Raw genomic sequence first — 12,920 nt, 5'->3', positions numbered from 1 at the left:
TTCAAATCCCCATTCAGCCATGAGACTTGCTGGGTGACTCTGGGCCAGTCACGTGTCTCTCAGCCTAACCTACTTCACAGGGTTGTTGTGAGGAGAAACCTAAGTATGTAGTACACCTCTCTGGGCTCCTTGGAGGAAGAGCAGGATATAAAAAATGTTTTTAAAAAATCTTGGAGAGGGAAGGCTTCGAACACAGAATTCTGAGATAGCTTCAGATGATTCCACTGAAGAGGATCACACTTATGAGGAGAAAAAAAATATGAATGAATTCCTGTGCACAAAATGTGTGAAGATTTTACACCAAGTACTGGTGAGGCCTACAAGGCCCTGTACAGAGGTAAGACACTTAACTCTTTGAATAAAATCGACAGAAGCCTGAAATGCTGTTGCACTTTGCCCACACAAATATAGTCAATTGACAGCCTAAAACAAGGCCTGACCACCTGACTGGCAGCATGAGATGCCTCTGAATACCAGTTGCAGGGGAGCAACAGCAAGAGAGAAGGCATGCCCTTGCCTCTTGCCTGTGGGCTTCCCAGAGGCATCTGGTGGGCCACTGTGTGAAACAGGATGCTGGACTGGATGGGCCTTGGGCCTGATCCGGCAGGGCTGTCCTTATGTTCTAACCGCCTGCTCCCTCCACACACAATGTTGCACTTCAGCTGCTTTCTAGCTGAGGGCAGAATCAAGCATAATGAACATGAACTTGCCACTAAAACGGCAGCCTCATGTCAAGTTCCCCTTACCCTTGACCCTAATATATAGTCATGCAAACATGTGACATGACATCATCACAGTGTGCAACTCCTGCCACAGCAGCCAACAATATAGAGCAGTGCTTGAGAAATGCCCAAAGTGACCACATCCCACTACAGCACTGGTCCTCAAACTTCAGTTTTACCAGAGGAGAGCTGGTCTTGTGGTAGCAAGCATGACTTGTCCCTTTAGCTAAGCAGGGTCCACCCTGGTTGCATATGAATGAGAGACTTCATGTGTGAGCACTGCAAGATAATTCCCCTCAGGGGATGGATCCGCTCTGGGAAGAGCATCTAGGTTCCAAGTTCCCTCCCTGGCTTCTCCAAGATAGGGCGGAGAGAGGTTCCTGCCTGCAACCTTGGAGAAGCCGCTGCCAGTCTGTGTAGACAATACCGAGCTAGATGGACCAATGGTCTGACTCAGTATATGGCAGCTTGCTCTTGGACTACAACAGATGCTCTTGGCAGATGTTCTTGGACTACAACTCCCATTGGGAGATGATGGGAGTTGTAGTCCAACATCTGAGAACTCAAGTTTCAGAAAACATGCATTACAGGTTTCCATAATGACATGCTACAGGGGTGAGATGAGAAAATTTGATATGGGTTGCTTTTGAGGCAAATTCATGGAGGATAAGTCTATCAATAGCCTTCATTATTAACAGCCACAGGGAACCTCCATGTTCAGTGGCAGTATACCTCTGAACCCTAGTTTCTGGGGAGCAACAGCTGGGATGGACTACTGCTAGAGATGTGCACGAACTGTGGTTTGAACACATTTCGATTGCAGGGCCTGGGAGCTTTAAGAAAGAGGAAAGCAGGTCCTTTTCTGCTCTCTGCCGGCCCACGTAGCTTCCTGCTGGGGTGGCACATACACCAAGAAAACCTGTGCACAGGGCTTCTTGGGTTGTGCTCCACCCAACAGGAAGCTGCATGAGCGGGCGGAGAGCAGGTAAGGACCTGCTTTCCTCTATCTTAAAGATCCCAGGCCCTGCAACCGAAATGGGTTCAAACCATGGTTTGTGCACATAAGAACATATATTATTTATTATTATTATTATTTATTAGATTTCTATACCGCCCTTCCAAAAATGGCTCAGGGTGGTTTACACAGAGAAATAATAAATAAATAAGATGGATCCCTGTCCTCAAAGGGCTCACAATCTAAAAGAAACATAAGATAGACACCAGCAACAGTCACTGGAGGGATGCTTTGCTGGGGGTGAATAGGGTTGGTTACTCTCCCCATGCTAAATAAAGAGAATCACCATGTTAAAAGGTGCCTCTTTGCCAAGTTAGCAGGGGTTATATCAGAGTTATATATATCAGGCCCAAGGCCCATCTAGTGCAGCATCCTGTTTCACACAGTGGCCCACCCAGATGCCTCTAGGGAGCCCACAGGCAAGAGGTATGCACATGCCCTCTCTCCTGCTGTGGATCCCCTGCAAATGATATTGAGAGGCATTGTGCTTCTGAGGCTGGAGATGGCCCACAGCTACCAGACTAGTAGCCATTTGTAGACCTGTCCACCATGAATGTGTCTAAGTCCCTTTTAAAGCCACCCAAGCTGGTGACCATCATCACATCCCATGGCAAAGAATTCCATAGATTAATCCCTAGCTACTGCCTTCATGTCCTGCTAGCAGACTCTCTACTCCAGAGATATCCAGTGGGCCACTGCGAGAGGCATGATGCTGGAGCAGATGGACCTTTGGGCTGACCCAGCAAGGCTCTTTCTATGCAAAACAATGGCAAAGGGCTCTTCAGCTCCTTCCGCCTTGATAGAAATAGCACCAACAGTTACAGTCCTTCATTTCAAAAGTTATTCCAGGATGCAGGCAAAGGGCTCTTTAATTCATGATCCCTTTGTTGTGGTGAACAGCAGCTGAGGCCTGGGCAGAATTTCCCCTTGTGCATCTGCACTATCCACACCCATCTGCCCATCTCTAGGTGCATTCTCAGGAATGAGACACTGAGTTGCCTAATTAGGTGATGGGCACTCAGCCCAAGCCTCCAATGTCGTTCACAGTGGGGAAGAGGGACTAAGGAGCCCTTTGCTTGAGTCTCAGCAGGCAAAGGGCTCTGGATGGAGCTAATATTGCTGGCCCTTCAGCCCTTGTCCAAGTTTTAAAAAATATGTCCTCTCTCAAAAACTAATTGCTAATGGGAAATGCTTGACTAATAAGCAGAAGGTTGCCGGTTCAAATCCCCACTGTTATGTTTCCCAGAATATGGGAAAACATCTATATCGGGCAGCAGCAATCTAGGAAGATGCTGAAAGGCATCATCTCATACTGCGTGGGAGGAGGCAATGGTAAAACCCTCCTGTATTCTAGCAAAGAAAACCACAGGGCTCTGTGGGCCCCAAGAGTCAAAATTGACTTGACGGCACACTTTACTTTACAACCTAGAAAATTACGGAGCAAGCCTAAAAATTCTGAAATGTCTGTGCAGGCCCAGCAGCATGAACTGAATATACCGGTTCAGCCAATTGGTTCATCTAGCTCAGAATCCTCTCCTCTCACTGCAGGATTTCAGGCAGAGGTCTTTCCCAGCAACCTCTGCAGATGCCAGGGAATGTACCTGGGCCCTTCTGCATGCCAAGTGTGTGCTCTACCACTGAGCTACAGCCCCATCGCCAACAGGTTTTTGACACTGCCCATTGATTTGGTCACTTTTGTGTTAGGGTTGCAGTTCTGTTAAGTTTGGAGCAGCCACTGAACGGGTTTCCACAACAATCAGCAGTTTCAAGGCTTCTCGCCTGCATGGGCTCTCTCATGTATCGCAAGATGCGATCTCTGATTGAAGCTTTTCCCACAGTCTAAGCATTTATACGGCTTTTCCCCTGTGTGGCTTCTCTCGTGGATAATACTGTAGGACCGCTGGTTGAAACTCTTCCCGCAGTGCGAACATTTGTACGGCTTCTCTCCCGTGTGGATCCTTTTGTGTTCTATGAGGGCTGAGCTTCGGCTGAAGCTTTTCCGGCAGTCCGAGCAATTGTAAGGTTTCTCACCAGTGTGCATCCTCTCGTGCCTGATCAGGTGTGACTTCTGCCTGAAGCTTTTCCCACAGCCACAGCACTCATATGGCTTCTCGCCGGTGTGCGTTCTCTCATGTTGACTCAGGCTGGACCGGAAACAGAAGCTTTTCCCACAGTCGGAGCACCTGTATGGTTTCTCTCCCGTGTGGATTCTTTGATGCTTAATAAGCTTGGAGCTCTCATTGAAGGACTTCCCACAGTCCGAGCAAGTGTATGGCTTCTCTTCTGAATGGGATCTCTCATGTTTGATGAGGCTCGACCTGTGATTGAAGCACTTCCCGCAGTCCGAACACTTGTATGGCTTCTCACCAGTGTGGATGATCTTGTGCGCCATCAGCCAGGAACTCTGGCTGAAGCATTTGCCGCAGTCTGAACATTCGTAAGGCTTCTCCCCTGTGTGGGTTCTCTCATGCGCCATGAGGTTTGCTCTACGGTTGAAACTCTTCCCACAGTCGGAGCATCTGTATGGTTTCTCTCCCGTGTGGGTTCTCTCATGTGTAATGATGTGAGATCTCTGGCTGAAGCTCTTCCCGCACAGAGAGCATTTGTATGGTTTTTCTCCCGTGTGGGTCCTCTCATGCCTGATGAGGTAGGACCGCTGCTTGAAGCTTTCCCCACAAAAAGTGCAGTTGTAGGACTTGTCTCCAATGTCCCCTTTTGGACAGCTCAGGTGCTCAAAGCTCTCGCGGAAGCGCCTCGTGCAGCCAGTGCCTTCTGCACAAGGGAGGCCATCTCTTGCTATTTCCCCAGGCTGATTTCCCTGCTGAGACATGGGTATGTCAGGAAACTGGGACAGATCCCCTTCCAGGGATGTCCCATGCAATCTCACTTGCTCGGGTCTCTCCTCCTGAAGATTCTCCTCCTCATTGGCTCTCACTTGCTCATTGCCTACTGTAATAAACAAAACACAGATTAATAGAATGGTAGAGCTGGAAGGAACCATCTAGTCCAAGGGTTCCCAACCTGTGGTACTCCAATGTTGCTGAACTGCAACTCTTATCATCTCCAGCCCCATGATAAATTGTAGCTAGGGATGATGGGAGTTGCAGTTCAGCAACACTGGGAGTACCACAGGCTGGAAACCCCTGATTTAGTCCAACCCTGTGCTCAGTGTAGGAATCTGCTTCAGTATCCCTGACAGATGGCCATCGAGCATCTGTCTGCAAACCTACAGCAAAGGGAAGCCCATCGCTGTGTCAGGCAGACTATTCCACTGTCCAACAGCTCTTAAGTGTTAGGAAATTCTTGAAATCTTGCCTACATCTGCTTCCTTGTAATTTCAATCCCCTGGAGCAACAGAAAACAAGACTGCTCCTTGTTCTAGGTGACAGGCCTTTAAGTATTTGAAGACAGCTATCCTGTATCTCCCCTTTGTCACCTCTCCTCTGGATTAAACATACCCAGCTCCTTCAACTGCTCCTAACAGGGCTTCCAGACCCCTCGCCATCTTTGCAAACCTCCTCTGAATCCAATCCAGTTTATCAGGGTCCTTAAAATGCAGTGCCAAGAATTGGACACACCATTCCAAGCGAAGGCTAGCTATGCAGTTCTATAGTTCTCCATTTTTAGCTTTTTATTAATAACTTCTCATTTGAAACTTTTTAGAGAACATTGTAATTTTAAATGTGGTTTTAGCCAAGCTGCCCCAAGCAGTAGTGTACCGGAGGGGTGGGGTATAAATATTTCAAACAAACAAATAAATGAATGCAGAATTGAGTGGAATTTTAAACTCTGACCAATGGAAGGAACAAATAAACATCAAACAGGGAACACAGCAAAGCAGTGGGTAGAAACCTATGCAGGAAGAACCAAGGTTTGCTCTCTCTACACTTCCATAAAATATCATTCAAGATGGACAGATTGGAGGAGGCAGCTTAACTAAAAGTCCTTTTGTTAGATTTACTATATAGGCAAACTCTTTTAAGTGTGTTACTGAATAGCAGTGGTTTCCATTGTGTTCTGAGGAACCAAGTGGTTCTTCAGAGACTTACTGATGATTTCTCAATGAGAGACAAGTAACAGCAGACCAGCTTCCCTGAAAGACTCCCTGAAAGTATAGTTCATTTATGGAGTTTGTTGCCACGGGAGATGGCAATGGCCACAAGCATAGATGACCTTAAATGGGGATTCGACAAATTCAAGGAGGAGAGATTGGTTGATGGCTATTATCCGTGTTGACTATGTGGAGCCTCCATGTTCAGAGGCAGTATACCTCTGCATAACAGTTGCTAGGGGATGAGGGGAGAGAAACAGCCGGGGTAGGCTGTGGCTTTCATGCCTTGCCTGTGTGCTTCTCAGAGGCACCTGGCTGGCCACTGTGGGAAACAGAATGCAGGACTGATGGACCTTTGGCTCATATTCCTAAGACAGATCACTGTTGACTTTCACTTATTGAAGGCAATTTCATAGAGAAGACAGTCTGGGTGTTGCTTGGGAGCAGAGTACCCTCTCCTGGTCTCCTCATATGGGTTGCTAGATCTAGGAAGCATGGCCCTGCTGACTTAGGAGAAGGTCATTTCCAGTCTCCTCCACAAGCATGTGGGAAAGGGGCAAACATTTGCGTGCATACATATGTACAAGCGCATGGATAAAAGCCATCATAATTAAGAACTAAGCTAGCTCAAAGTAAGGATCCATCTATTCCAGCAGCCTGATCCTCACATTGATCACTCAGATCCTCTGAGAAGCCCACAAGATGAGTGGGCTTCTGAGAAGCCCTCAAGAAAGTGGTTGGAGACCAGAGAGCTCATCTTACACCTGTGAATTCACCAGGATGCTCACACAGCTGTCTTTTGGCTTCTGCAGAAAATCTACTTCTGCTCCCCTAAATGTTTCTCTAAGTAAGAAGAATAAAGGGAGGAGAGCTGGTCTGGTGGCAGCAAGCCTGAATTGTTCCCCTTTGTTGACGGGTCTTCTCTGGTTTGCATATGAGTGGGAGACTGCATGTGAGCACTGGGGGTGTGTGTGTGTTCCCCTCAGGGGAGGGGGCTGCTCTGGGTAGAGCAGGGAGTTCCAGTTCCTTCCCTGGCAGTGTCTCTGGGATGGTGCTGGGAGGGACTCCTGCCTCCAGCGTTGGAGAGGCTGCTGCCAGTCTGGGTAGACAATACTGAGCGAGATGGACCAAGGGTCTGACTCAGTATATGGCAGCTTCCTATGTTCCTATGTGTTTGAAGGCACTGACTTGAGGGCACAACTTTAGCTTCTAGAAGCCTTTAGTCCACCCACCCCTACTCCATAGTGATTTAAGCAGACAGATCCTCACCCAACAAGGTGGCCTTCCCATCACCCTTCTGCAAAGCTTCAATGTACGGCTGGATCTTCCCAGTTTCTGATGGAGGATGTCCCACCTTGGGGGAAGCAACATCTGATTCTTCCAAAGGCCCCGGCACCTGAAAGATGATGCAGTGACAGGTCTGAAGCAACTTCTGCCTGTTCCACCACCCAGCTACTCAAACCAAGAGACCCATTATCATCAGCAGGGCAGGAATCAGAGGTGGTTTCTCTCACTAATACGTTACAGATCCGTTTTTATTTTTAAAGTTCTGGTATCCTGATTTTCCTGATCCTCCAAAACACCTAAGAGCAAAACCCTTAAATCTAACAAGCTTAAGTTAGAATGCAAAGCAACATGTCAATAAAACAGTAGAAGTAAAAACACTATAGCCCTATTCAGACATTATGTTGTACATGCATTCAGGCAGCTGACATGCTGCGCAAAGTTCTGTGTGCAGCTGCGCAACAGCACTCTTGTGCAAAATGCAAAAATTGTGCAAATGCATTTGCACAATGGATGCCCCATTATTTCCAATGACTGTACATTGCACAACTGCATTTTCACAATGTTTGCATTTTGTGCAGCAGCACTCTTGTGCAACTGCATGCATGGCCCATTAAAATGCACACTGAACTTCGCAGAGTATGTTAGCCAGGTGCCTGTACACATGTGGGAATGACTCTACGTGCATTCATTACAAAGTGAACCTGGATGCAGACCCTCTCAAATATGGGGTACAGATAGGAAGTCTACTGCTGCACGTACATGGGATATGCGTGAATAACTGTACATGTGTACATATCTGTACACAGGTTGTACATGCATTCAACGTAACGTGTGAATAGGACCAATGATCACAGCAGAAAGGAAATCATAACCAGCCATCAACCTCCCACAAGGTCTCCTTGAAATTTTTAATCCTTTAAAGAGCCAGTCAAATGTATTTTTATACTTCCCAATATATACATCTCTGGGCGGTTCACACACTGAAACCAATTTAAAACCACCAACAATTAGAAAACTTTAAAATGATTAAAAGTAAATGATTTAAAATCTCAATATTACTTAAGATGGCGCCTTCTCTGTTGTGCACCCTGTCGCCTATTTGGATCATCTGGAGAGGTCCAGTTACAGTTACCGCTGACTTGTTTGGTGGCAACTCGGGACCGGGCCTTTTCTGGGGCTGCCCTGGGGCTTTGGAACATGCTCCCTGCTGAAATAAGAGCATCTCCTTCTCTGTTTGTTTTAGGAGGACCCTGAAGACATACCTGTTTTCCTAGGCTTTCAAATGAATTGAAATTTTAATGTGTTTTTATGAATTTTAACTGTTTTATATTGTTTTTCTATTATGTCTTAACTAGTACACCACCTGGAGATTTCTATATCAGGCGGTATAGAAATTCAATCAATCATCAATCAATCAATCAATCAGTCCTTTAAAACTTGTTCACTAAAAGGCCTGATTAAAAAGGTATATCTTCAGCTGTTTCTTAAAAACCAGAAGAGATGGGGAGGCTCTGATTTTACTTGGGAGCGTGTGCATATAAATGATGGGGCAAGAGAGGCTTCCCTGGGGGAGCATAACAGAGAGGGGGTGTGGTAGCAAAAAAAAAAAAAAAAAATCCTGATTGCAAACCTTCTGATGCACCTCAGCATCCTGGTAGCTGAATAGCCTGAAGTGTTCAGTCTGAGAGTCCAAGTTGTCAGGGTCTCCGGCTTCAGTCTCTTCCTTCACTTTCCCAAGGTGGTCCAAGTGGCAGGACAGTTGAGGGGCTTCTCTGTCAGGCTCACCTGACAAGGTTTGGCTCAACTGCGCCCTTCGAGACTGCTGGCTGCCATCACGCACTCCCTTGAAGGACGCCTGCAAAGCTTCAATATTGTAGGGAGGTGCCCGTGAGTTTCTCCATCTGGAATGATGGGACTGCAATGACCTCAGGAACGCCTGCCACTGAGGGTCCCAGCACTGGCTGATTCCCTTGTCAGGTTCTTGTTGTGGGGCTGCCCCAGTGAGAAGTTCACTGAGGCTCCCAACCTGGACAACACGAGGGGCCTTTTCTCCTACCTCTGACCTCTCTCCTGGTTCGAGGCCAGCAGCATCCTGCTCCTCCGTCTTTATTTCAGGCAGCACATCTGTATCGTAAAGAGCAAGGCCCAGTCATGCTACTGGGGTAATGACAGAGACCTCCCTCAAAACAGGAGCAAACTGGACTGCCACGGTTATAAAGGCAAACCTTTCCAAAAGAACAGGTTAGAGGCCATTCAGAATGGAGTATAATTTGGGCTCTCACTTTTTAAAAACTAATGGCTGACATGATGAGGAACATTAAGTAGCCCCACTGAAATTAAAAGGACAAGTTAGGTATTGCTTTGAGCAATTTTTCTCATCACGTCAGCCCATACTTATTAAGTTTAACCTGAACATCTACAAAATATCGAAATATTTACAGAAGCAAAGAAGCTTGCACTGTGCTCCATTGCCAAGGCAGCCAGAACCACCACAGATATCTGTGAAGGTGGAGGATAACGCCATCAAGCCTCACCCAGTGACATTTTGGGTTGCGATCTATTGGTAGCCTCAGCCACACCTTTGGTCAAACATCTTTAGAACTCACCACCAGAAAATTCTGTATAAAATAGAAGCAAAAGGGACCAGAAGGGCTCCTGTACCTTTGAGAGCTGCATAGAAGAGGGGATTCCAGAAAGTACAAAACAAAGGAAGCTGCCTTATATCCAGTCACACCATTGATTCATCTAGCTTTGTACTGTCTACACCAGTGATTCTCAAACTTGGGTCCTCAGGTGTTATTGGACTTCAACTCCCATAATCCCCAACCAAAGGCCACTGAGGCTGGGGATTATGGGAGTTGAAGTCCAATAACACCCGAGGACCCAAGTTTGAGAATCCCTGGTCTACACTGATAGACAGCAGCTCTTCAGGGTTTCGTACAGGGATTTCCCCCAGCTGTACCTAGAGGTGTCAGGGATTGAATGTGGGACCTTCTGCATGTAAAGCAGATGCTCTGCCACTGAAATACATTACCTTTTCTAGAAGGGCAGGGGTGGGGGGGTACCTATTATGTTTATTCAGTAATCCAAAAACCTTCGGTTTAAGATGAAAGTTAAGACACTTTACATTTTCACTCGTGCTCTAAACAGAATGGAAATTGAAAGTTAAGGTGCCCATCTTAACATCCGTGCCATATAAGCTGTAAAGACTTTGTACAGTCTGGAATAGGATGATGGCTTTAGAAATGAGGCTCCATGCACCCACACTGTGCTTTGAGCAGAAATTCATTAGGGGCATCTCTAGGAAGTGATTAGGGAAACTGCAACTGTTAAATGTCTGCCTGGATGCATTCCTCCCCAGCTCAATGTCCAACTGAAAGACCAAAGCAAAGTGTAGGTTCATGGAGCCACAGTCTGGTATATGATGATGGTTCTAAAGCCATCATAATATAGCAGACCGTACAAAGCCTTTAAAGCTTATATGGAACTGAAGTTAAAATGGACACCTTAACTTGTAATTTCCATTCTTTTTAAAGCACAAGTGAAAATGTAAAGCATCTTAACTCATGTTAAGACCTTTAAAGTCAATACAGTTGACTTTATAAGCAATATAATGTTCAGGGTTTATAATAGCAGAATGTTGAAAACACTCCTCTTCTTAACTATACTGGCATGACTATATAATTAATAATCTAGGAATTGATTGTGAGTTGGTGGCACTCAATACAGCTTAGGAACATAGGAAGCTGCTGTATACTGAGTCAGACCATTGGTCTATCTAGCTCAGTATTGTCTTCACAGACTGGCAGCGGCTCCTCCAAGGTTGCAGGCAGGAATCTCTCTCAGCCCTATCTTGGAGAAGCCAGGGAGGGAACTTGAAACTTGCTGCTCTTCCCAGAGCGGCTCCATCACCTGAGGGGAATATCTTCTAGTCTCTCATTCATGTAAGCAGGGTGGACCCTGCTTTGCTAAGGGGACAAGTCATGCCCTAATCCTAACCCTAACCCTACCCCTGCTAACTTGGCAAAGAGGCACCTTTTAACATGGTGATTCTCCTTACTGAGCAGGGGGAGAGTAACTGGCCCTACCCACCCCCAGCACAGTACCTCCAGTGACTGTTGCTGGTGTCTAGCTTATGTTTCTTTTAGGATTGTGAGCCCTTTGGGGACAGGTATCCATCTTATTTATTTATTATTTCTCTGTGTAAACCTCCCTGAGCCATTTTTGGAAGGGCGGTATAGAAATTGAATTATTATTATTATTATTATTATTATTATTAACCAACAGTATTGATGATAAAATTCAGCCATCCCAGGTCCTTGGGAAGGACTCGATGTCTGGATAAAACAAACCAGTCAATAATACCTGTCTGACTGTGTAAACAAGATAATAAATAATAATGCTTGCTACCACAAAACCAGATCTCCTCTTCCTTATTATTATCAAAGCCTTATCATCATCATCATCATCATCATCATCATCATCATCATCATCATCAAAAACCTTATTATCTACAAAGCTGCTTTATACCTAGGATGCTGTCTTATAGGTTCATCTAGTTCAGTATTGACTACTCTGATTAGTAGCAGCAGCAGCCCTCGAGGGTTTTAGATAAGGATCTTTGCTGGCCCTATCTGGCTATGCCAGGGATTGGACCAACATAAGAACATAAGAACAGCCCTGCTGGATCAGGCCCAAGAAGGCCCATCTATTCCAGCATCCTGTTTCGCACAGTGACCCACCAGATGCCGCTGGAAGCCTACAGGCAGGAGTTGAGGGCATGGCCTCTCTCCTGCTGTCACTCCCCTGCAACTGGTACTCAGAGGCATCCTGCCTTTGAGGCTGGAGGTGGCCTATAGCCCTCCAACTAGTAGCCATTGATAGACCTCTCCTCCATGAAGTTATCTAAACAGGGGCACAGTTAAAACTGAACAAGAGGGGACAACTATCCCTGGGGTCTGATGGAGGGGAAGGCTGCTGGTTGATTGACAGCTTGCTCTCACCTTCGTTCACATCTCTCTGAAGAAGAAAGGAAGGTGCAGGGGCACATCTTCAACTTCTGTCCCAGGGTCTGGCCCATTCCCGCCTTGCTACACCCCTGACCAGGAACCTTCCGTAAGGTACGGGAACCCTGCTTACCTAATTTAGGATCTGGCTACCTTGCAGTATGAGCGCAAGCCCAGGACTATTTCCTGCCCCCTGTTGCCAGCATCAATCAGTCACATCAAGGCTTCCTAGCCTGAGGTCCCCGGATATTGTGGGACTACAGACCCCATCATCCCCACGAACGGGATTTGCAGTCCAACAATATCTGGAGACGGTGAGACCCAAGACTGGGGAAGCCCCGATTCAGATCAACCTGTTCCCCCAACACACCTCCTGCTAAAGGTGCTCGGATTCTCTGGCTCCCGACCTGCACAGGATGGAGTGGGAGCCTGAATTTGTTGCCGAGACTGGCACACACCCCTGCTCTAATGGGCTCCGTTGGGTCTCTCGGTTCATTCAACCCAGCCTGCTCCTTCCCTTCCTCCTGCCAGCCATGGCTTGTCCAGCCTCTGCTGTTCTCATCTCCCTTCCGAGCTCCCCTCTTTTGCTTTAACTCACCCACTTTTCGCAGCGTCTGCATTGCACCCTCTCAGGGGAAGGGGAGATCTGCAACCCACAATTTGTTATAACACTCCCAAAGATCCTTTTCCCTAGAAGGGCGGGACAGGAAGACGATGTCTGGTTTTTCCCCTCCCTCCTGTCATTTACCCAATCACGTGTCTCTCGCGCTCTCTAGGAACTTCGCCTCTTGTTTGTTTAACTATTTGAGAATCTTTTTTTTTTAACCTGATGGTGTCAA

At 46.7% G+C, this 12,920-nt stretch overlaps 1 protein-coding gene across 2 annotated transcripts; it reads right to left on the bottom strand.

Moving 5' to 3' along the window:
* Nucleotides 1-1,660: 1,660 nt before the first annotated feature.
* Nucleotides 1,661-12,809, bottom strand: LOC128343070 (zinc finger protein 436-like). 2 transcript variants are annotated; one of them, XM_053291551.1, is made up of 4 exons: nt 12,680-12,809; nt 8,706-9,199; nt 7,058-7,184; nt 1,661-4,686 (listed from the first exon to the last, which is right to left on the bottom strand). In XM_053291551.1, the coding sequence occupies exons 1-4, from the start codon at nt 12,699-12,701 to the stop codon at nt 3,503-3,505; spliced, it is 1,827 nt and encodes a 608-aa protein (XP_053147526.1). In that variant the 5' UTR covers nt 12,702-12,809; the 3' UTR covers nt 1,661-3,502. The 2 variants fall into 2 exon arrangements, with proteins under 2 accessions (XP_053147526.1, XP_053147527.1); XM_053291552.1 differs by having other exon boundaries at nt 8,706-8,938; nt 12,680-12,777.
* Nucleotides 12,810-12,920: the final 111 nt, after the last annotated feature.

Source organism: Hemicordylus capensis, chromosome 2 (genome assembly GCF_027244095.1).
Source record: "Hemicordylus capensis ecotype Gifberg chromosome 2, rHemCap1.1.pri, whole genome shotgun sequence".
Taxonomy (NCBI): Eukaryota; Metazoa; Chordata; class Lepidosauria; order Squamata; family Cordylidae; genus Hemicordylus; species Hemicordylus capensis.
This window is presented reverse-complemented; position numbering and strand designations above follow the sequence as displayed.

Excerpts from the sequence above, each read along its gene's own strand:
- LOC128343070 (XM_053291551.1), bottom strand. The coding sequence starts at position 12,701 with ATGCAGACGCTGCGAAAAGTGG. Across the intron at positions 9,200-12,679 it reads GCAGACGCTGCGAAAAGTGG|ATGTGCTGCCTGAAATAAAG; the intron begins GTGAGTTAAAGC and ends TTTACGATACAG. Across the intron at positions 7,185-8,705 it reads ATGCTGAGGTGCATCAGAAG|GTGCCGGGGCCTTTGGAAGA; the intron begins GTTTGCAATCAG and ends ATCATCTTTCAG.